This window comes from Schistocerca nitens, chromosome 5, assembly GCF_023898315.1.
Source record: "Schistocerca nitens isolate TAMUIC-IGC-003100 chromosome 5, iqSchNite1.1, whole genome shotgun sequence".
NCBI lineage: Eukaryota > Metazoa > Arthropoda > Insecta > Orthoptera > Acrididae > Schistocerca > Schistocerca nitens.
In genome coordinates this window covers 396,049,483-396,075,245 of record NC_064618.1, presented here as the reverse complement: position 1 = coordinate 396,075,245, position 25,763 = coordinate 396,049,483, and the positions used below count along the sequence as shown (strand labels likewise).

Sequence of the window (25,763 nt, the reverse complement as noted above, 5' to 3'; positions counted from 1 at the left end):
GTGGTTAGCTCGACAGAATGTCAATCCTCATGTCCCGGGTTCGATTCCCGGCCGGGTCGGAGATTTTCTCCGCTCAGGGACTGGGTGTTGTGTTCTCCTAATCATCATCATCTCATCCCCATCGACGCCCAAGTCGCAGAAGTGGCGTCAAATCGCAAGACTTGCACCCGGCGAACGGTCTACCTCACGGGAGGCCCTAGTCACACGACATTTACAACGGCCGTTCAGCGGACGTTGCCGCTGCTGGGTCTCCTCAGCAAGCGCTTGGTTCACACAGCTATGCCAAGTGCTGTTCATCGGCGAAGACGGCTGGAATTTGCACGCTATTACTGCAACTGGATATCCACTGTGTGGCGGCAGGTGTCCTTCTCAGAAGAATCACCTCAATCTTCCGGGTTATATGGCCGTGGCCCATGGAATACTTCTATTCCTAACGTTTAGTCCAATACTACGTTGGACATACTCAGAGGTATGGCTGGTCCTGTTGAGTCTTGCCGACTGACTCAACAGGACCAGCCATAATTCTGAGGATGTCCAACGTAGTATTGGACTAAACGTTAGGAATAGAAGTATTCCATGGGCCATGGCCATATAACCCGGAAGATTTATCAACAACAGTACCATCCGGTCGCGAAAGCCTTCATTGTATAATCACCTCAATGCTTAGTCTGACAGATGGCCCTATGGCGTCAAACGTCTGAAAGCAAATACCCTGCAACAGTCAGAAGGGTCCAGGCCGTAAGCCATTCCCTGGGTGATCTCTTCTTTCTGGAAGGCTCAGTGGATCAACATAAGTACGTATCTATTCCCAGGGACCATCTACCCCTTACATGGAGTTTGTTTTTTCTCGGTACGATGACGTACCTGCTGGACAATGAAAGGACTCGCAGAATCCTCAGTTATATACGTGGATCGAAGAGCACTTCTGGCCACGTGTACCAGCAGGACAAAGAAACGATTTGCAGAATACTCAGTTACGTGCGTGGTTCGAAGGGCACTCCTGCCCACCAAACTCCCCGCATTTAAACCGAATCGAGAATCTGTGGGGCCTTCTCGGTCGCGCTTTCGCGCTATGGATCCTCAACCGAGAAACGTGTCGCAGCTTGTCACGCCGCTGCGCCGGCCGCTGTGGCCGAGCGGTTCTAGGAGCTTCAGTCCGGAACCACGCGGCTGCTACGGTCCTGGCCTTGGGCATGGATGTGTGTGATGTCCTTAGTTAGGTTTAAGAAGTTCTAAGTTCTAGGGGACTGATGACCTCATATGTTAAGTCCCATAGTGCTCAGAGCCATTTGAACCATTTGAACCAATCACGCTGCTGGAGTCGCCAAGGCTCCACATCCCTGCCGATGCCTTCCACAACCTCATTGACACTTTTCCTGCACGTCTCGCAGAAAGGCTTGACCGTGACTGCAAGGTGAAACTATCAACGGTAGTTAGAAATAACAGTAACCAGCGATTCTTATTGTTGTTCCCACTATGAGTGGGATACAATGGTTTGTATTGTAAGGAGCAAGTTATATTCGACATCCTTGTCGTACTTCATTGATTGTTTTACCCAAATTTATTATAATTTTCCATTCTTTACGTAGGATTAATTGATTTGTCTTAATTTAATATGTTTAAAGTCATTTTTCATTACTCTACAAAATGTATTTCTGTTTGCAAAGTCAAACGATTTTACGAAGTCTATTAAAGCTTGTGTGCTTGCAGGTCAGCTGTTCATCTATTCTCCAATACGTACTGCAGAAAAATACATCGTAGCTGTTTTTTCTTTCGTAATCCATCATGTTCTTTATGAGTAAAAATTTGTGATATTATTTTAGTTCGATTGTTTACCAATCTATTCGCTATACAATAGATAGCGAGAGAAAGCCTTCTCAAAGTGAAAATTAGTAAAAATTACTTAGCTACTAGTCCAGATACGCCAGACGTTCCCTACAAACAGGGAAGATGACGTCCGCCTGCAGGTGCGATCCAACGAGTGGCAATCTAGTAGCTGACAGTCTCAAGCGTACACTAAACATTTTAATGAAACAACTGTTATATCTGGCTACTGTTAGCCTTCTTGCGCTTGTCACGAATAGGGAGGTCATGAATCTACCATAGGTTTTTGTTCAACAGAAATACAATAATTTATCATGAGATGTGTGCATAATGGGCGTTACTCAAATAAGGTACATCACTAAACAAGTGGAACCGCCATTATTCTTCGAACAGCGAAAGTCGTCTTTAAAGTGGGATTGGAAATTTAATCATGTAGTCTATATTGACTTCGAAATTTGTTGTAACACATCTGACGAGAGAAGGGGAAAATTTGGAAGACCACTCTTAGCATCAAGGTCTGCTGTTTCAGATATGATTTTGGAACTTGGTGCTGCTTCACGTAAAGCTCTGCCAAAAAATTTGTACTAAAATAGATTCTAACGAAACCAATAGCAAAATTATACTTAATTTACACACAATACAGAGTAACGGGACCAGTATGTTTTTCTGTAACGACAGGGTAATAAGTGCATATTCCAATGGATTTTACAAATTTAATTAGGACGATTACAATCGGAGAATCAAGTAATGTGAAAGCTTAAGGACTTGTTGGGGAAAAATATTATACAATTGAAAAGGGAAATTTTTACGTTGGTAAGAACAAATAAAAATCCTGATTGACTTGTATACCAAAAAATATGTGGGAAAACTTGTAGGAGCAGCAACGATGTAAGTAAGTGAATACCTCAGTGCAGGGAAAACTCTAAAGGAGCCAGACATCATATTGTTGACAGCGATATAACATACGTTAGAATCAGATGATGCATTGAAAATAGAGATTAAAAAAAAGTTTCGTGACTGAACCTTAATCAAACACTTTTTCTCTGTACTGCTGAGAAAATATCATTTTACACGGCTAGCCAGTCTCCCCAAGTCCAACAGTGAATTCCTATCTAGCGTAACGCACAGGAGGCATGCACGTCGGACAAGCAGCGAGCATCCATTGGCGACATACAGTATCTCCACTGTAGACAGTGGCCGTTGCGCGGGTTCTTATTGGCTACAGGTGGGATGAGCTCCACTGTGTCCGGACCATGACCACAGGTTATTTGTGTAACTGCCTGAGAAGTTTCACAGCAAAGACATGAAGATTAATTAGGCCTCGATATTAACTCTCTGTTATGTTTTACAACGTTTTTATGAGATCGCTTTCTTGTCTGTCTGTCTGTCCGGTACACATTTTTCAATTGATTTTCAACTAACTTCTCATTGAGATAAAGATTTTAACTTTCCAGCACAGCTCAGAACTGGATGATGATACAATTTTAACTCGCTTTCGTGTCTGATGTCTTTCGGAGGGCACTTTGTTTTTCTGGTTTCTCGATGAGGTAGAGACTTTTAACTTTCAGCGTAGCTGAGAACTTGATGAGAATTCACTATTAACTCCCTTTCTTGTCTGGTGTGTGGCGGAGGGTACTTTGTGTACGACTGCTATTTCCCCCTTTTCCTGTGCCAGTCACAAATGCTTCGCGGTAAGAACAACTACTGGTAAGCCTCTGTTTAAGCTCAAATCGAGCTAATTTTTATTTCTACGGTCTTTCCGTGAGGTATAGGTACGCGGTAGCAACATATTGGTTAATTCAGTTGAGGAGAAATTTAAATAACCAGAAATTTATAACATGGCTCTGTTGCAAAACCATCAAAATATTTGAAATAGATTGAAATGTATGACACACACACACACGGCAAAAAGCAGAAAATTATAATTTGAATAACAAAATTTTTTGATATAACACGTTTTAACACAGACTGAAAAGTATAAAATAATTTTCCCTTGCCCCATACAGATTTCTAGCCCCATGGAGACAATGCGAAAAATTTGCGCTTGTGAATTTTTAATAACTTTGGAAATACTTATAGAATTTAAAATGAAAAATGTGGGCGCATGCAGTAGATAATTGTACGGAGCCTAGAGAATAGCTGTCATTGAGAAAAATCGCAGAACAGTTCATATCATTCTCAGTGCAATAAAATTGTTAGTTGCTGAAGTGAAATATTAATGCGTCGATTACCCATTGCATGCGCACCACATTTTTTGTTTTCAATTTTAAAAGTATTGGCTTAGCTATTAAAACCACAAGCACAAATTTTCAGGACTATCTGTATGGAATTAGGAACCTATCTGGGATAGGAGACTTTATTTTATACTTTGCAGTAGGTTTTAAAAACTTGTTGTATTAAAAAGTTTTTATTTAAATAATTAATTTAGTTATTAGAAACTCGAATATATGTTCGGATAATGAAGCTAAATAAATTAATCGCCCTGTCCTTATCGCAATAATCACCCTACAGAAGTATAGTGAAATTTTTAAATTTATTGACAGGGATGCTCACTGTCACCTAAGCTGTTCAACATATATGTGGAGAACAACTGATAGGTAATGCTGTCAAGGCGCAAGAGGCATTGAAATTGGAGGTGAAAGAATGACAACTGCAAAAAAAAATTTGGATGATCAAGCAAAGCTGAATCAGAAGATCTACAGCGGATGTTAAGAAGTATTGCAAGAAGGGGTCAGTAGTGTGCGATAAAGATAAATATGGGAGAGACAAACCCGATGAGAATAAGTAAGAATGAAGCCCCAAATATTCTTAGACGGGGAAAAAAAGGTAGAATAAGAAAATCCTTTCTTTATCTGGGAAGTCTGACACGGAACAGAAGCTGTACAATAGAAATAAGGAGGATTTATGAGAGAGAGCATTTGAAAAGGTGAAGCAGTTACTACCATGTAGAAGAATTCCAATGGGGCTGAAGAAAAGATCTGCTAAACGGTATGTTTAGAGTGCTGTGTTATACAGCAGTGAATCATGGGCAGTTAAAAAGAAAGAAGAAACATATTGAGTCAATTTTGATATGTGTCAACGGAGAAGAATGCTTCAAGTGAAGTGGACTGGCAGACTTCAGAATGAAGAAGTAATGAAAGAAGAAAAAAAAGAAAGATTATTAGAAGTGTTCAGAAAAAGGCAAAAATCTTGACTGGGATGTATACCGCGTGGACATTGTCTGCAGCAAAGAATTATAGAGGGAACAGGAGAAGAAACGAGAGGAAAAGGTAAGAAGAGAATTGAAAAGATAACGTTAGAAGACGACGAACATATAAACAAATGAAGTAAGATGCTCCGAACAGGGCACGGTGGATGGCCTCCAGATGAAACCTGTCATAAGGCAAACACGCCAAAGAAGAAAAAGAAGAAAGTTCGTTCGCAAAAACTTCAGTTCAAAGAACTGCCAACATAGACTTGTATTCTGTTTTCGATTGCATTGATGTTTACTGCAATATGTTGATGTTCGTGGACAAAGCAAATAAAGGAAATAGACCTGATATCTTTGCTGACAATGAAACATACAACTTTATCTATTTTTTTTACAAACTCACCGAAAATAAAATGATTCGACAGGTCACACTAATACCACTTGGGGTATCATGAATATGTTATGAGATGGGCAGGTTTCAATGAACAATAAACATGAAGTTTGTAACATGTCTGTCACACAAGAATGAGATTTTCACTCTGCAGTGGAGTGTGCGCTGATATGAAACTTCCTGGCAGATTGAAACTGTGTGCAGGACCGAGACTCAACTCGGGGCCTTTGCCTTTTGCGGGCAAGTGCTCTACCAACTGAGCTACCTGAGCACGACTCACGACATCTCCTCACATCATCAATTCCGCCAGTACATCGTCTCCCACCTTCCAAACTTCACAGAAGTTTTAATCTGCCAGGAAGTTTCATATCAGCGCACACTCCGCTGCAGAGTTAAAATCTCATTCTCGAAACATTACCCAGGCTGTGGCTAAGCCATGTCCCCGCAATATCGTTTTTTCCAGGAGTGCTAGTTCTGCAAGTTTCGTAGAAGAGCTTCTGTGAAGTTTGGAAGGTAGGAGACGAGGTACTGGCGGAATTGCAGCTGTGAGGAGAGGTAGAGCACTTGCACGCGAAAGGCAAAGGTCCCGACTTCGAATCTGGGTCCTGCACACAGTTTTAATCTGCCAGGAAGTTTCATGACTGTCGCCCGTCGCTTCGTAATTTTGATGCAGCTCTGTTAAGATTATGTAATAACATATAGTGTGAGCTTGGTACATTTTGCTGGGACTGGGAAGCATTCGATTTCACGCCAGAAGGGATTGGGTTCTAAGGGCTTGGCAGTCAAGTACTGTCGGGAGAAGACTTTACACGGTATCTCAGAAGCAGAGAATGAAATCTCCTGGGTGGGAGCCAGTTTTCAAAGAAACAGTCCGGTTTTCCGAAATGTATACTGTGGACAGTCCCTGACGCTAATCTGCTTGCCACAGGCACGATGCTTTCGGTCCCCGCAGTTTTGCCCTGAGGGTGCTTCAGGGTGAAACCTGGCGTTTTTCATCGTCATATCCACACATCAAGGAAGACCCTCCTTATGGCGTTTCCGTGGTGTGAGAGAGTTCGCTGCTTCTCAGCAATATTACAGACTGTCCAACGAAAGTAACGCCTTCGCCACGAGGGGTAGTGCGAACGGTGCTGAGCAATGGAGAGAGAATGTTCGAAAACACTAACAACCGGATGCTTTTTGCAAGGTTTGAACGGGAAGTTTCTACCTCTTTCCCATGTTTTTATCTAGAAAACAACAAATTCGTTCGTTAGATTCGTAGCAGCATTACCTCTTTGGAAGTTACACGTGTTCAGGAGAGAACTTAGGTTGTGAGAATTTCGCTTCCTGATTCTCGTCTGATGCTGATGCGCATTCTCCCGCTGTACTTGAATAATATACGTTTCACTCAGGCGGTGACGCAATCCATCTTCTGAGCAGCTCCCGTTTAACTCATTTGGTTATACATCATGAATGCTCTATTATCTATATGAAATATCTGTCTCATTTATCTTGATCATGATAGTTACCCTAATTATTCATTTTTGCTTCCTGCCGTCTTCCAATTAAATGCTAATCCCGCGGATTTTAGATTAATTTTATTTTAGTTTGCTACAATTTTTCAGAACCTTGCTCTGTATTACTCACTGTCAATTATTCACTTGATAAAGTTCAATAAAAGTTATGTATTCTCGATCTAACATACATTTTGAGGTCTCTAATGTCTTACAACTTCCATTGGGTTAGCCGATTCTTAAATAGTAAATATGCCCAGCTGCATTCCTAAGATACTTACTTCATTGCAGTAGCCATGCACTGTTTTTAAAGATCCAATAGAACCTCCCTAATCCGTTCCCTTTGGAACCACGGTCATGACAGGAACGCATAAATGCAGGATTATCAGAGGAACAGTTTTATTGATCTGTAAAATCGCAAATACAGTACAGTAAAACTTTAATTTTCACATGGAAAAAAGTGAAACCGAAAATAAAACGTCGACACACTAAAAAAATTTACACTAAAATGTAATGTACAGTAGTGAATGTACTATAAAATACGCCTGTATCGTACGGTCGGATTTTGCTACAGTGAGTGAAAGTTTAACAACTGTACATACCTTGTTACATTACTGCAAAGACACACTACTGACTCATTTTGAGAAGCAAGAATTCTTGTAGAGAGTATTTTGTAATTCAAGAGAGGCTTGTGAATGTTATACGTTTGTTCAGATCAGCTTAAGTTCTTTAGCTGAGTTTTCAAATTTCGGAACAAATTCATTGGCACCTGCTTCGTCATCAGACAGTTTCAAGCTGAAAATAATTGCATTTCGAATCACATATAGTTTTTTCTACCCATGTAGCGAGCATGCACTCGTTGTAAACTTTTCATCTTTATTATCTCCATCTAACTTGCATAGAAAAAACAGTGTCTTTTCGCTTATGGTTGGACGAGACAACGGATCTCCTTTTCTTCTCTGCTGCTCAGACCACATCAACAAAGCGTTGTCTAGTATTTCACTTTTAGGCCTCTTCAAAGTCTTACGCATTTTCCCAAGTAGGAAAATTTGGAATATTTTGCACTTAATTTTCCCAGGCATTAAATCAGTTAATTACACTCCAATATATATCCTCGTTATGACACGAGGTATGTAGTTTTCAAACTGTTTCAATAAGAGGCCAGTGCACTAGAAAGATAAAATTACAAAGTGGCTGAAATGTAGTTCTGTGTTTCGAAGTGGGACCTTGAATGCATTCGGCAATAAAATTCTTCGTCCTCCCTGTCGATGGTCCAGACTTTTCAACTGAGCACTGTGCGGCTCTGTTTAAATACCCAATGTAGCTAAACGTAGGTCATATGGTGCACATTATGCCTACAAAACTGAAATAATACTTGTAGCTGTGTCTCTTTGACTCACTACAAGTGATCTAGAGAATGGCGAACGCAGAGAGTAGTCTGCAGTTGCGTTATCAAGCTGTAATGCTGCATAAGTAAATCTGTGTTATTAAAATGATAAAATAAAGAAGTACAAAGTCGACTCTAATTACTGAGTGATTCATTGCTACAGTCCAAACTAGGAATATAAACTGAATAGTGTCAAATATTTACTATCAAAACAGTTATTTGTGATCAATACTGTTTTTGAAAGTAAATATTTTTGATAACACTGCTCACTGCATACTCCCACAATGTATTCAAAAATAATGAACAGTATCAGCCTGATACTTAGTTTCGTCACAGTACAGCTCGGGAAACGTAGATTCTGAGGTACCAAGATGAGATTGTAAAAGATATACCAAATGTCAGCGTTATCGCAGTCAGATATCGACGTCATGTCGGTCAGAAAACGACTGCTTCATTGAAATTCCTAATGAAGTGAAAGTCCTATCGATATGTACGACTGTATGGAAACTGCCTAGTTGATGCAATAAACTTTCGGTTGATTTCCTCTTGAGTGAAGCGGTAGACGATAACGGGACGGCAAATTAAGAATGCGTTGCACGAATTTGCGGTAAGTCGCGTGTTAAGTCAGTGCAAAAATAAAAAAAAAAAGGAGCGAGACCTTTCGTATTATCTGACGGTAGCTATCTGTTGAGCAATAAAGTGGATGGTCAAGATCTGGTAAGACAGCAACATCTGATTTACAGTTTCAGATGGTTCGTAGATTGTCGTTATACTTGCGTAATTAGAACTGTGAAGGTAAAATGTGCGTTGCGAAATCAGGAGTAAATCTGTGTTATAAAGTTTACTACCTGCGAACGTTTTTTTTAGAAGCAGTACTGAAGCTGGAGAAAGCACAGCGTAGACACAAATATAAGGTAGTAAGCTCTGAGATGGTTTTGTAAAATATAGCAACCAGATAAGCAAAGTTATTTACTGAAATTTGGAGAGGGGTAGTCGGTAACATCGATGTCCGTTAATTTGTTCTGAATTGATTCAAGAAAGTCTAACAGATGCAGTCAATGTATAAACTTTTGCCCTCGCATATATGCAAAGTGAGTTATGTGCCTGTTGGCTGGAAACTCTGTAGAAAAGGGCACGAATTCCACGAGTTACAAAGAATCATGTAGAGTCTCATTTAAGTATGTCTTTTTCAATATCAGTACCCTTAAAACGTGAAACTGTTGAGAAAAAAATATTTCACAAGCGTATGCTCAATGATAGCAACGAGAAACGTTCGTGAATGCAATAAATCATTCAACATGCGAATTACTGCAATCAGTTACAAAATTTACGGTATACTTTCCGTCCGGAGCATTATGCTTCCATCATAAGATCATCAGGTGGACATTTCTCAGTTAATAAGGCTTGGATGTATTGTATGAACGATTGTTAGGTAGCCTGTGCCACTATCGGTCAGTCTTTTTTTTGATAATATTAGGTATTCTGTGTGTGTATTTGCGGTTGTATCTATGCATAAAAATAGCCCACCAAACCAACAACTCAATTCAGAAATGATTCCCAAAACCAATAGGATCAGCATCAGAAATCAGGAATATACGAGTGTCGACTGATAAGTAATGCCTCCACCTTCGTAACTCTTCAAAAGTTGGCAGCATTGATATGCAGCGGGTACTGGCTTGTTCCGTAGCTCTACTCTACAGCTCCAGTTGGCGGAAAGCCTTAGCATTGAACGGTTGTGGTGTTACAGTGTAATGTATGAAACCCTGCTCAGACGGTCGGTCACTACGATTTAAGCAACGCGCAGTCATTGAATTCTTGCCAGCAGAAGGTGTCACTACAAAGGAGATTCATCAGAGAATGAAAGCAGTTTATGGTAATTGTGTTGAAGTGAGTACTGTGTCGTTGTGCGAGTAAGTTTAAAGCTGTTGAGGCGGCAACATCTCACCTGCGTGACAAACATTTGGACGTCCTGTGACAGCAACCACAGAATTTCACAAGCAAAATGGTGACAGATTGATTCAGGACGATCGTGGTATCACTCAGACAGAAATTGCAAGCACAATCGGCATTTCACAAGAACGTGTGGGTCACTTTATTGCTTTGCAAACCACACACTTCACTTGCCAGCACAGTAGAACTTCAGAGTCTGAATCTCACCACCTTACGGCATCCTGCATACAGTCCACCTTTAGCACCGAATGACTTCCATCTGTTCCCGATAATGAAAGACGATCTGCAAGGACATCATTATGCTTCTGCTGAAGACGCTGAGAGACCTGTGAGACTGTGGTTGCGGAAACAGAGTGTCGACTTCTTCCGTGACGGCTTCAGAAAACTTGTTCATCGTTGGCAAAAATGTATCCAACTCGCTGGTGATTATGTGAAAAGTGAATATTGGTAATTAAAGATCACATGTTAAGGGTTATTTATGCTTTTGATTTATTAAAATATTCCCATCCAAACCCAATTAACGAAGGTGGAGGCATTACTTTTCATTCAACCTTCGTACCACCTGAAATGCAATACATGTGATGGAAGATACATAGGTCAAACCAAGAGTACATTTAACACCAGATACGAAGAACGCGTAAGAGCGTGGAAGTATTGGACAAATCATTCAATTTTTGCAGAACACTTATACCAACACCAACATAATATTACAGCCAGAGACATAGGCATGGAAATCATACGGATAAACAACAACAAAATAATATCCTCACCTTACAAGAAAACAATCTTATTAAAAAAATATATAACAGAAAAGATACAACTCATATGATCAGACCAACTTGGCAAACCACACACTCTTTAAACCGATTGACCGAATAATATAACAATAAATGTACGTATATAACCACAGACTCCATTAACCACTACCATCTCATCCCAGGTTATAGCCTATAATCACCGTCCAGGCCCAACTCCGCACTTCACCCCAGCCCCCCCTCCAAAAAAAAAAAAAAAATAAAGAAAAAAAAATCAACCCACCCCCACTCCTCTCACGTCTCTACCTATATACAAGACAGTTTAAAAAATTTCATTAAATCATAAAATATCACACACACACACACACACACACACACACACACACACACACACACATACACACAGGAGTTTCACAGGTCGGCAACACAACGTGAACGAAACCAAACGAACACACACAAACACTGTAGCAGTGCGGAATAAACATTTAAGAAAGTGGAGTGTAAATAATGCAGCGCAGGAAATACTGCAGAAGGGTAAAAGCTGCCGAGTGCAAATGTGAAACGAAGCCTTTCAACACCAACTGCTGCTAGCAAGGAGGGAAGAAACAGAACATGTAAATAAACACCATAAGTAATTTCCAGTCCAATTTCATAAACAAAACGCTGTTTTTAACATAAAACAATCAAAAAAGTACAAAAGTATACATCAAATTTGCAGAGTAACCATGGAAGAAGCTTTGTAAATAAAACCGATACGTGTCTGGTGTAAATCTTTTTAATTAAATTGCAGTCAGGTCAAGACTAATAACCTAGAGTAACAGACAGAGACGATTGCATCACTCGTGCGGAGGTATTAATAGTAACCATAATAATAATAATAATAGTAAAAATATACATAATGAAACTACTAATAGTAATAATAAACAAAATAATGTTATTCACGGACAATGGTGAGCCATTTGCGGCTCGTGTTGGTGCCGTTGGTAGGTTGGCATCGTGTAATAGGGATAGTGGCGTCTCGTTTTCTTCTTGTGTTCACTGGCGCCACTACGTTTGCTAGCATTGTCTGTCCGTAAGTGGCAGCAGCAGCGTTTATCGACATCTAGTACCGTGGTACTATCTTTGGAAGGACGTCAAGTGTTTACTGGGGCGGGTGTGTCAGGAGTTCGGTTGGGACGGACCTGGTGGGAGTTCCCGCAGCGCGTAGACATGCCGGGACCGCTGGCGGCACGCAGGCATTGCCGGATCGAGGGGATGTAGTTACGAGGGCCACAACCTCAATGTCCACCGGACCCAGGACGTTGAGCTGAGTGAACATTAACCCAGTAGTGAAACCTCGACTATTTTGAGATCACGCCGTTTGTTCATGCATTGCTGCTCGCAGGATTGCTGAGACAAAGAGCAACAAGTGGACTGTTTGGAGTTGGAGAAAATAATTAGCCATCCTCCACTTCTTATTACTAATCATTGAATTCCTTGGGTTTATTCATGAAGTTCAACCAGCGGTATTTTTCTGCCTAGTGGCCGCTAACGCCCCAGTTACCTGCCCTGGTGGTTAACAGATTTTCGCGGCAGTGTACTTTTCCTCCCCTTGTCGCTGCTGTCAAGTAAGGCGTGTAGCTCGACAGCCTCCTTGGTTGTGGTTCGGGTATTTTGTTCTTTTCGACTACATTGGTCGTAGTGGTTCCTTCTGCTTCTGGATGTTCTAAACACTGGATTCTGAAGACGCAGTGCTGTCCGCCGGTTCTGCCTTGTCTGGATTATTCCATCATTGTGTTGGTTACCAGACGTTATGTAGATTTTGCAAGAGTGTTGGTCTGCATTTAAACAGTCACTAGTTTGAGTTGCCATCCGGTTAAGGAATACAACTCTTGGCTGCCTGTCTCATCGGTTACGAAGTTGAGTGACTTTCCTAGGCCGATCCTTGGAGCACTGTCTGAGGCCCACTTCTCTCTTGGTTCGATTAGATTGTGATAATTGTTTTTTTTTAAATATTTTAATTTTCAGTTATTACTATTGGATTCCTTCAGCCGACAAAGAGTTTGAATTTCTGGTCATAAGGCCTTCAGCCATGAATGCAATTTGTCTCAAGAATTTTTAATTAGATATTGTCTCTCAATAGTAAAATTTTCTTTAAAAATATTTTAGTATCTCTTGGAGAAGTTTAACTGTTCTTAAGAATTTTCTATCCAGGCCTTCAGCTGTTAAATTGTTTTTGAGTTATTACTGTTGAGGCCTTTAGCCAACAAATAATTTGAAAATCTGGTCAATAAGGCCTTCAGCTGTGAATGCAATTTGTTTTAAGAAATTTTTATTAGACATTGTGTCTTAACAGTCAAATTTCAGAATTATTCCTTATTGTCAACCTCATTTGCAATTGGTTCCAAATAAAGTGTACGTGATTTCTTTTTTAAAAAAATGAGTAACCAACGGTAACTGAGTAAGGCCCCGTCCACACCAAATACTGTCCTTCCTAAGTCCCATGTCTCAAATGGCTTCACAATAATGGTTGCATACGTAGATGTGTGTGAAGCAAATTACTTTCGTATACGAAGTACTTTAGATGAATCCCACAGTTGCGCATCCACCCTGTGCATTGCAGAATGAAAGCTCGTGTCTGAAACAGAACTTTGTCGAAGTTCCGAATTGTCGGGGCTCATCAACGAGTTTAGCCATTATCCACCCGTGAAGATGAGAATTATAGAAATGTGTAGAACACAACTGTTTGTACGTGAGGGACTGCAGCTTAAGAAGATTACTCCGTTGTTGCAGACTAATCTCTTTCAACGAATCTCGAACAGCATAGGATATTTTATGAATAATATGCTTTTACATTCTGAAGAAATGAAGATCGAGGGGTTGACCAATGGAGCTTGTGTTTGCTTGAATTATGTGAGTTGTGACTTTGTCTTCTGGTAGGGTATTTTGCACGTGCAGGTCACGAAGAACTCTAGCGTCTGTGTGGGGCCCGTAAGAATCCAGTATTAGCAAAAGTTTCTCTCGACTGATTTGTTCCACTATCGCTTCTTGCACAAAATTGGTGAACAGTTCTTTGGTCATTTTTCTGGAGGAGTGAGAGTGGACAGTTAAGTTTAAAGTTGTGAACACGGAATGACGTGCATGAGTTCTCAAAGAACGAGACTCTTGAAGGACAGCAAGCATCTTTGATGCAAGTTTGCCCGTCTGAGGAAGCAATTGAATAACCGTGTACGTAGGGGTATTCGCGTGAACGGACTGTACAACCCCTACAATATCTTTAGAACCTCTAGTTTCAAGAGTGTGGCCCACAGACATCTCCTTGCAGAAACCAGTTTCGTAGGCGTTGTAGATATCTGCGTCTGTGTAGGTTGTCATGAGTGCACGAGCTGCATGTTGCCAGTCCTGTATCATTTTCTGGATGTCGTTTCTGATGTGGTACATTTTCACTATAGCAAAACATTTGAATTTACGGCTACCAGTGTCGTTTTTAGGCTTGCAGTGCAAGACCCAACTATCAATGGCGTTAAATCTTGGGGAAATTTAACGGTCTCGCTTTTGTTTTCGCCTACAGTTTGATGTCTACCTCGTGAACACATAGCGCTTCCTGGTGGCGGTGTTTGTAGGTCTCCATCATATACATTTTAATATGCTTGTACTTCTCCTTCATAGACATTAACTCTTCACTTTCCCACTTCATACAACATACACCGTGCAGGACGTCTAGTGCGAAATCTATTTTTCATTGCAGACATCGTGCGATGTGCAAATATTTGGGTTGGCTTCGGCTGCTTTTTGACATTAATCCAATATTTGAGCAGTTTGATTTTCTCGTTTCTTTAGTAAAATACTACCGTTTTCTCTTCTGTGGTATTTCATCATTTCCGTCGCCTGAGGACTCTTCTGGTGATGATAACGTATAAGTCCACTCTAGTCCATTCACTTTGTCATAAATTAACGATTCCGCTCCACCTTGTGCGCGCTTGTCGATATCTAATATTTCCTCTACTGTGACGTTCGACGCATTCCACTGATCAATGATGTCCGGCAGGAATGCTGCACGATTTCTCTCATCTTCAGTTATTTCTGTTGTTGCACGTACACAACAGTCTCTATGCAAGAGTTCGACGAGAATGTCAATAACGTTTCGGACTCATCTCGCACAACAGCAGTACCTGTATCTTGCAGACTGGATAGCAACTGCAGATCCATTTTTCTGTATGTGCACAAACAAGAGACTCTAGCCGCAGCACCCATATCTAATGTACGCGGCGTTGCCATCTGCAGTCAGTAATTATTATTATTATTATTATTATTATTATTATTATTATTGCCGTTACTATTAATACTTCCGCAAGCGTGATGAATTTTTTTTATTCTACTGTCCCATTGTTTATGTTTATTCTGAGAAACTAAAAATTCGCTAGCTGCTTCATCTCGAGTGGTGTCTGTTCTATCGCACAAGTTCGACAGAACACCACACCTCTCTGTACAAATGTACTCTCTAGGTTTGCTACTTTCAATTAACGGGTCTCGCGGTTCTAGGCGCGCAGTCCGGAACCGTGGGACTGCTGCGGTCGCAGGTTCGAATCCTGCCTCGGGCATGGATGTGTGTGATGTCCGTAGGTTAGTTAGGTTTAAGTAGTTCTAAGTTCTAGGGGACTGATAACCACAGCAGTTGAGTCCCATAGTGCTCAGAGCCATTTGAACCAGCCAATTAACGAAACGAAAGCAGACTGCCAAAAGAACAATTCTTCTACAAACCCCGAAAAGTCTTTTTACATGTCAAAAAAATGTTCTTCCACGTAATAGTTTCACTCGTAAACAGTTAAAAAAATTGTTATCAGAGAGGAATTAGCCCGGGATCCTTGGAACGACAACCTAATGCTCTGTCAACTCATCCACGGAATTCATACTCATTAGTTGCTCACAGATATGATTTTTCTGTGCTTCGTAGTTCTGGTGTTACTTTTAATTAACGTTTACGGTTCTGCTGGACGATAGCACATATTTCGAACTAAATCGAAGTTTTGGTTGAAGCTCTATCGACATACAACGTTTGGTACCGATCTGAGTGTCTGACGTCTGGACGTTTGGGTGTTAGCCACCGGAAATGAGCTGCTAAAATCGATCTCTTGCTAGAGGATCGATAATAATATCTATTTACTACGTTTTTCAGTAATTTTCTCCAATCTCTTTATGAATCTTGATGGCTCTTCTTTCAAAATGACTTCATCACTTCTACTGATTGCCCTTTCAAGTATTGTAAACTGTATCTTGTAGTAGGTTTCCAAAACTTTATTCTTTGATAGTTTTCGCAAAGTGGTCGATCAGTTATCTTGATTTTTATGGTATGTCTCTGCTGCAGCGGAAGGTATTTCATCTCCAACATATATTTACGTATAATACTAATCTCTTGATGGTTTTTATCTGAGAAGTATTGCAGTAATCCACCAATAATATTATAGATACCTGACGGGCTTTTTTAATCTATTGTCAACTGTTTTACTCAAAAAACTGGTAATAAGTGTCTACGTTCGAAAGTCTTATGTAGCAGGAAGGAAACCTCACTCGGCTACACCTGTCATTTGCTAACTGAACTAACGTTAATATCTTAAACTACCCTTTCTTCGGTGTCATGATAATGTATTGTGCATGTTTACTATCCTTGCCGTTCTTCCTCCTCATTATAACAAGAACAAAATTTAAATAAAACACACACACACACACACACACACACACACACACACACACACACACGCACACACGCACACGTACACATGTAACGAGAGGTGAATATGCTACAAGGATAACTGATCACTGACAGATTCATTTATATGAGCCATACGATGGAAGAGCGTCGTCGTTTGTCAGCTATTATAAAAGAACTCTATTTACGATTATAATGGCTAAAAATATTAACAGTTTACTATCGTCGTCGAACGTTGTGTCCAATACGGTATTCACTTCTTCAAGGTCATTATCTTTATGGGCACGTAGAATACTGTAATTTTGTGTTAGTCACGCAGCTGCTGGTCAGCGAAGGTGACTTTTGAGACAGCACCGCTTAATGAAATGTGATACTTATGAGAACGACATAGATATGTTGTCTAAGATGCGTCCTGTCCACTTGTTGAATAAGGAAACTAGTAACTAAGTTTGTTACTAGCAGACAGCTTCGTGCAAATGTTTCTCTACGGCACTGAAAAAGAATAAAATCACATTATCATACTCACATTATCATATTATTAAAGGTGATGTATTTCTTCGACCCATTCACGAGCGTTTTACACCAAAATTAGAAGAGTCTCAAATGTACATACCACAAAATCTTAACATAACCGAACGGTAATCTCAGATCTCTCACGTATGTATTTGGGTTTTCGGAGACACAAAACATAAAGTGGCTACTCTGCTTTACAGATACAAATAAGGTTCGTGGAGACAAAATTCTCTCGCCGTATCACATCAGTTCGGTTCTCATTGTACCCTGAGAAGAGGATTCGGGTTCAGATCACTGTCCGAGTGTACTGCCTCTGGTATCGTGTGAATCCCCTGAATGATACTATATGAAATCATGGGTAAAAAAGCAAGGAAATATTTTTTTTCATGCACCCAATGACTTTCTTGTCGATATAATGATAAACGTATAATCGTGTTTAGTTATTAATTAGTACTTTCTCCTCGCACGTAAACGAACTTAATTGGGAAACTGTATTCTGTTCCCATATTAAGACGAGTAAATGTTCAACACTGTTAATTGTATGAGCAGTTGCGCTAGACGAATTCTACACATATAAAAAAAAAGTTTTTCAACACCTCGGTTCCGAGACTTCCGGAACTTGTACAGAAAATTGGAATAGAGATCAATACAAACATCATTTACGCCCTTTTTATTGCTCATGAAAACCACACATTGCATGTTGTACCACCATACAGTGAGACCTTCAGAGGTGGTTGTCCAGACTGCTGCACACACCGGTATCTCTAATACCCAGTAGCACGTCGTCTTGCATTGATGGATGCCTGTGTTTGTCGTTGCATAATATCCACAAGTTCATCAAGGCACTGTTGGTCCAGACTGTCGCACTCCTCAACGACGATTCGGCGTAGATCCCTCAGCGGTTCATATCTGGAGAACATGCTGGCCACTTTAGCCGAGCTATGTCGTTATCCTAAAGGAAGTCATTCACAAGATGTGCACGATAGGGACGTTAATTGTCGTCCATGAAGATGAATACCTCGCCAATATGCTGCCGATATGTTTGTACTATCGGTCGGATGATGAGATTCACGCACCGTAAAGCCGTTACGGCGCCTTCCGTAACCACCAGCGGCGTACGTCAGCCCCACATAATGCCACCCCAAAATATCAGGGAACCTCCACCTAGCTGCAATCTCTGGACAATGTGTTTAAGGCGTTCAGCCTGACCGGGTTGCTTGCTGTCTGGTTGAAGGCATATGCGACACTCATCGGTGAAGAGAACGTGATGCCAATCCTGAGCTGTCCATGCGGCATGTTGTTGGGCCCATCTGTACCGCGCTGCATGGTGTCGTGGTTGCTAAGATGGACCTCACCATGGACGTCGGGAGTGAAGTTGTGTATCATGCAGGCTATTGAGTTTGAGTCGTAACACGACGTCCTGTGGCTGCACGAAAAGCATTAGTCAACATGGTGGCGTTGCTGTCAGGGTTCCTCCGAGCCATTCCTTAGGTGGCGGTCATCCACTGCCGTAGCAGCCCTTGGGCGGCTTCAGCGAGACATGTCATCAACAGTTCATGTCTCGCTGTATCTCCTTCAAGTCCGAACAACAGCTCTTTGGTTCACTCCGAGTAGACTGGACGCTTCCCTTGTTGAGATCTCTTCCTGGCACAAAGTAACAATGCGGACGCGATCGAACTGCGGTATTGACCGTCTAGGCATGGTTGAACTAAAGAAAACACGAGCCGTGTACCTCCCTCCTGGTGCAATGACTGGATCTGATGGGCTGTCGGACGCCCTTCGTTTAATAGGCGCTGCTCATGCATGTTTGTTTACATCTTTGGGCGGGTTTAGTGACATCTCTGAACAGTCAAAGGGACTGTGTCCGTGATGCAATATCCACAGACAACCTCTATCTTCAGGAGTTCTGGGAACCGAGGTGACGCGAAACTTTTTTTGATGTGTGCAAAGTTTACTACTCGCTGAGGAAGGGAGTTGATAGAGGTCGAGATTCGAGTAAAAAATTATACAGGTTAGACTAATCTAGATCGACAGAATTTTGACTATTTTACATAAGTATGGAACGTGCAGAATAGGTTTCGCACTGTTACTGATAAACGAAGAAGCATCTGATGCAGTAGGGGAGGAGGGTCAGTGCGGACGGCATTGTACATGAAGACATTAATAGATACAATTAAAAACAAATGACATGCTAAAGAAATTACAAGGACATTCACAGTATTTCACTTATTAAATAAGATTTTTCGATAGGAGGTGGTAAACAATGCGATTAGTAATTTTCTGTATTGGTAGTGTACATAGGTTCTCTTATTTATCAAAATGTTGTAGGTGTCTTGAAAAGGAATTAAGTTTTAATGCTGTTGGTTACAGGGTTGTTCAGAACAAAAATGTGGTAAACAAGTTTATGGCAAAAAGTAAATTCCACCTCAGTTTGTGAGAGTTACATCGCAACAAAATATTCCGTGCTCGGGTACCACGACCTTTTTCGGAGGCCAAACAACACCTCTATTCGAAGTAAAATGGATTAGGCAAGTATCGATCGTGTGATAACTTTTTTTTCTGTACAGTAAACATTTGTTTTTTCAGAATATTCATCAACGGCAAACCATCTGCTTCGTCTCTCCTTTCGCACATGTTAAAGACCGAACATTGTTTCACTTTTGTCTTCATGTGAATTAAAGAGTAAGTCAGTAGAATCAAAGAACCACATTCGACTTCGTTTCTGACATCTTCACTGCACATAAATGCGGAGCACCCGCGACCACAGTGCTCGAAACGATTGTTTTACGCCGTCGTGCCGCCCGGCGACGTAATGTAATTTTCGCCGCGGTTGCATTACGCGCAAATTTGTAGGTCAATCACCACCTTAAGAGAAAGCCGGCCGCTGTGCCCGAGCAGTAGTAGGCGTTTTAGTCCAGAACCGCGCTGCTGATACGGTTGCAGGTTCGAATCCTGCCTCGGGCATGGATGTGTGTGATGTCCTTAGGTTAGTTACGTTTAAGTAGTTCTAAGTCTAGGGGACTGATGATCCTGGATGTTAAGTCCCATAGTGCTCAGAGCCATTTGAACCATTTGAACCTTAAGAGAAAAAGAAGGCTGCAGATAGCGGAGCTCACGTTGGTACTGTCCTGTTCTGAAATCCTTTGATAGAATTCCGCAGTGTAGCATGGAAGACAAGCTACATACTTATGGAAACAGGTATGAGATTGGAATGTAGGCTTACTACTAAATAGAACTCGCTCTTAATGACGAGACAGCGGCAGAAAGGAATGTAGCTTTTGGCGTAGAAAATACAGCAAGAGTTTGCAGATGACCAGATTTTCATGCAAAGGCAGTTGACTTCCACTTGAGGTAATACAGTGAAAGGCGAGTAAATATACTAAAAGACGATAATGTTGAGCTAAATAATCGCCGTACAGCAACTAGAATGAGTCATAATCACCGTGTATCCTGGAGTATCTGTCCGGATATATTTAAGATTGAAGGAGCACAAAAATGTAGAAAGGTAAGTGCAGGGACATGCCAGAATGAGACTTATCGGGAAAACGCAAAGCAAGTGTGGTTCTCCCACGATAGACGCCACTTACAAAAAGTTCCTTCGAAAAATTTTGGAGTATTGTTTGTCGGTCTAGGATCTTGAACTACTTTAATCAGTGAAAGAGAGACTGAAAATAAAAGTGAGAGCTCCTCGGCACGTTACGGTTTTATTCTAAGAACGCGATTACGTCGTATAAATTCTAGAGTGCACTGAGATACGTTACACGGCAGGTTCTGAGCAACTCGTAAAGACTTACTCTAAAAAAAAAAAAAACCTTAAAATCCACCCCAATGACCCCGAGATTAGCCTCAGAGAGAAACTGGAGTATACAGAGGGTACCTGTAATACTGCTTATTGCGTACAGTCGGAAAGGGGGAAAGGTTTCAGGTATACCATATACCCTGCGTGGCGGCTCGTGGAGCTGGGATGTCAATACTGTATTTCTATTTTCATGTGCCGTTAAAAAGATACACAGGTCCAAAAAAAAAAAAAAACATTTGTTTCAATAACAATCATACCAAAAAATCTCGGCCTTCTACATACATTGACTTTTAGAGAAACATATTTCCATGTCTTCAGAAGATTATGATGCATTACGGACATCAGTGCTGGGTAGGACACCTTGACTAAAGTTACCTGTCGGCATAAAATTTCATTATGTTATGATAAGGCATATAATTTTACGATAATGTTAATTTCGCGAGATATGTGTGGGAGGAAAATTTGGAAAGGAAATTTAAGTTCAAGGGGAATAAACAAGCTTGAGGTTTACCGATGACACTGAAATCCTCTCAAAGCCAGCAAAGGACTTGGAACAGCTGTTGAATGGAATTGATACTGGCTTGAAAAGAGGTTACGACATGAATATCAGCAAAAGTAATAACAAGGGTAATGGAATGTACTCGAATTAAATCAGGTGATCCTGAGAGAATTAGATTAGGTAATAATAGACTAAAAGTAAGAGGCAGACATAAAAATAATTGCCAAAACCGAAAGGATATTAAATACCGAGTGGCAATAGCAAAAAATTTTTCTGAGAAAAGAAATCTAGAATATTGATTGAAATGTTAGAAAGTTTTTCTGAATCCATTTGTCTGGAATGTAGGCTTAGACATAAGTGAACAAATATAAAATCGTACACACAAGAAGACAATTGAAGCTTCTGTAATGCGATACCACAGAAGAATGCTAAAGATTAGCTGAGTCGATCGGATAACAATTGTGGAAATTCTGAAGCGAATTGCGGAGGAAAGAAATTTATGGCATGGCGCAGCTTGACTAAAAGAAGGAATAGGGTAGTAAGAAACGTCCTAAAGCATCAAGAAATCACCAATTTGGTCGTGGACGGAAGTATACTGGGATATAAATTGTAGAGGGAGACCACGGCTTGAGTAAATTCAAGTGGTCCAAAGGCATTTAGTTTGCAGTAGTAAAGCAGAAATGAAGACGGTAGTGCAGTATAGAGTGGAGATCTGCATCAAAGCGATATTAGGACTAAAGACAACAACAAAAATGTAAATAAAATTATTCAGGATATGAGACCGCATTGTTATTATTTAAAATTCTTCGACGTTCCAGCCATTGTTGAAATGGTCTTCCTCAGGAAGTCCATTTGTACCAGTAAATAAATAAAATTATTCAGGATATGAGACCGCATTGTTATTATTTAAAATTCTTCGACGTTCCGGCCACTGTTGAAATGGTCTTCCTCAGGAAGTCCATTTGCATCAGTAGGTAAAGTGTCGGAGAATTTCGGATACTGACAATACGTTCACCATAGCTGGCAACGTTAATAAGAAAATTAATGTCCCTAGTCGTCACTTCGTTACTAACAAAGTTTATTTCGTTAAACGTTGAAGCTGTACTTTGCAGGAGATTTACCGGAAGTTAAAGTTACTTGTCAATCGTTAACTCGTAATAGTAAACTTTATGTTGTCGGTGAAGTAAAATGAGCAAGTGAATCACACATATTACCGTTCCTTAAATAAAATGTTTTGGTTGGGGATGTTTAGGTAGGATATCGAAGATAAATTAACCAAGTTAATCATTTAGTTTTGTAATTATTTAACTATCAATGTTAAATCACAGGAGAATCAAAATACAAGAGAATCGGATTGTATCTGACGTAAGGTGCATATTTTCCTTCATGAACATCAACATGTTTAAGTTTTCATCGGAGAGCGAGGCTCGCTTAGGTGACAAAATGTTTTTCACCATAGAAAGAAGTCGTTCGGCGTCAGCACTTGAGAGTATACAGGTTTTAAAGTTTTTATCAGCTTCTCAAACGACTTCGATTCGACGACTTGAAAAGGAATCATGTTCGTAACAAAAAGTATACTATGCATAGGTCAACATTAGCTTGCGACGCACCGCTGCGAATTGCTGCAATGTCAAAAGACTCTCCAACGCTTGTCTGGCGTGTGCTTTTAACCAAATTACTGCTCCTCTCCCCCCGCTGTCGGTATCTGAATGCGAAGATTGATTTTTGTTTTTGGCTTTCCTCAGCCGAACCCTGCCATCACTGTTTCTTGAAACAATACATATCGCGTTTCACGTGCTCTCGTTACGTGTTGTTTCAAACTGTTAAGGTCCGATGTGTGAGCCCTAATTGTTGATTTTTAGGCAATCACAGTTTAAAAAATAAATGTATTTGTTCTCCCGATCTGGATACAAAATTAAAGTAATCACCTAAATGCGGCCACAGATTTTCATTAGGTGGAGCTCTAGGATAAGATACCGTGATTTAGTTTCCCACAGTCAATCCACTAACAAAGAGTACTACTTAACGCGAACTCACTAAACAAAGAATAATTAACAACCAACACCTAGTTATTCTCACTCGTACTCGATTGTTTACAGCAGTCGTGTGCACTCCGGCGTAGGTTCAATGTTTGAAATGGCTCTGAGCACTATGGGACTTAACATCTTAGGTCATCAGTCCCGGGTCATCAGTCCCCTAGAACTTAGAACTACTTAAACCTAACTAACCTAAGGACACCACACACATCCATGCCCGAGGCAGGATTCGAATCTGCGACCGTAGCAGTCCCGCGGTTCCGGACTGTAGCGCCTAGAACCGCACGGCCACCACGGCCGGCTCCGGCGTAGGCAGACAACTAAGTGATCTTAAAGGGGTAGAACTTAATTTTTCTGGGCGGTGTGGCATCATTTTTTGTCGTAAGTAATAGACACCTAACGGACGTTAAACGAACTCAGAGAGAGTTAACGGAAGTTAAAAGAGTCCGTTAGTTTTTTTCCTTTTTCTTTTTAAATTAACTTAAAACTTAATCCGTTACTCGGAATAGTAATATCACAAATTGAGTCCGCCTTGATGCAAACACCGTGTTATTTGTTTATTTCTTTATTATCCCAAACTAGTTTCGGCGAAAAATATCACCATCATCAGTGATTTTTTAAATCTTATTTATTGTATGCTACAGCATGTTTTAAGCTATTATTGGCGCTGTTTGTGACATATGTGATGTTATGGATGAGAAACAAAGTGCAAAAGTTTTGTTTTTCTGTGTAAAAAGCAGCCACACACCATCCAACGAACATGACATGATGTTCGCTAAGTATAAAAGACGGCAACAGAAAAGGAGCACAGAAAATATGTCACAAACAGCGCCAATAATAGCTTAAAACATGCTGTAGCATACAATACATAAGAATAAAAAAAACCACTGATATTGGTGATATTTGTCGCCGAAACTAGTTTGGGATAATAAAGAAATAAACAAATTACACCGTGTTTGCATCAAGGCGGACTCAGTTTGTGATATTACTATTTTTCTGTGCAAACACGGACCAAATGGAAGAGTTCCAAGATAATATTATCGTTACTCGGAAAGTTAAATGTACTCATTAACGTTGATGGATTATCGGTCTTGCACCCAACTGTGGCGGTCACATACCCTGAAGAATATTGACTGTGACAACGGCAACGGCGACGGAAGCTTACCCTTACAAACAAAAACAGTGTGAGGCGAGAAGCAATTACCCTTCACAGAAAGTAAGCTCTCGGAATTTTAATGACGGAGATCTCCGTTCTGCACGCCTCTCTTGTAGCTTCTTCTACTGGAACTGAATAGGCATCTCCAAGGTTCGTATCGGAATATACTGCTCTTTATCGAATATTCTGTACCTTCACAATTAAACATAGTATTAGGCTGTACGTGCCACTTATTAACGGTGTTCACCTTGTATCTGTTACAGTACACACACTTCGCTCTCCTTCTCATGTAGAAGAGCTGTGAATATTGCGAGTGGCTGGACTCGTGGCCGCTGAGTTGTAATCCCGGACATTGCGGCACGCCGGTTTAGTTTTGCGTACCTGGCCTGGGAGTGGTGTGTGTCTGGTTCTGGCGCAGCCTGGTGGCCCCGACAGCCGTGCCGAAGGCGGCTCGGGGCACCCTCTCGCCGGCGGCGGCGGCGGCGGCTGCCACGGCGGCCAACACGACGAGGAGCACCAGCAGTGGCGACCACATTCCGGGAGCTAGGGCTCGTCGCGCCGCCATCTCCAGAGCACTCTGACGCTCCACTGCGGAAGAAGTGGAGGAGGCGAAGCAGCGACGCCGGCAACAGTAGGCGGGCAATCCGCAGAGGGGCTTCGGCGTCGGCGCCGCTCGCAACACGGCCTCCCGCCGCGCATGCGCCGTGCTGCGGACCGGTTTCGCGCGCGCCACGCACGGCCGTCGACCTCGTGTTGGAACTATCCCCGCGCATCACCTGTCAACGGCCTCTGGGGTTGCTCTCGATTTGCCCCGTGGCATTTTCGCGACAAGTTCAATGAGAATGTGACACACTGAAGGACAAGAAAATCTTATAGTCGCGAGGTACGGCGTGTATTCACCGGAGACAGTGGTACCCCTAGAGACCAGCATCGGAAAGAGCACGAGTCTATATTTATTGGTTGCATATTTTACGAATCAGGGGGCCGATATTAAGACAGGCTCTACCGGCAGAGCTGGCCGGGATGGCTGAGCGGTTGTAGGCGCTACAGTCTGGAACCGCGCGACCGCTACGGTCGCAGGTTC

General features: G+C 41.3%; 1 protein-coding gene across 1 annotated transcript in view; it reads right to left on the bottom strand.

The window, feature by feature from the left end:
- The window catches only part of LOC126259494 (uncharacterized), a 97,921-nt gene extending 72,626 nt beyond the window's left edge, over nucleotides 1-25,295 (bottom strand). Inside the window, exon 1 of the mRNA XM_049956341.1 lies at nucleotides 25,061-25,295. Coding sequence (XP_049812298.1) covers nucleotides 25,061-25,244 — 184 coding nt within the window. The 5' untranslated portion in view covers nucleotides 25,245-25,295. The remainder of the gene's footprint in view (nucleotides 1-25,060) is intronic.
- Between the last annotated feature and the right edge of the window lie 468 nt (nucleotides 25,296-25,763).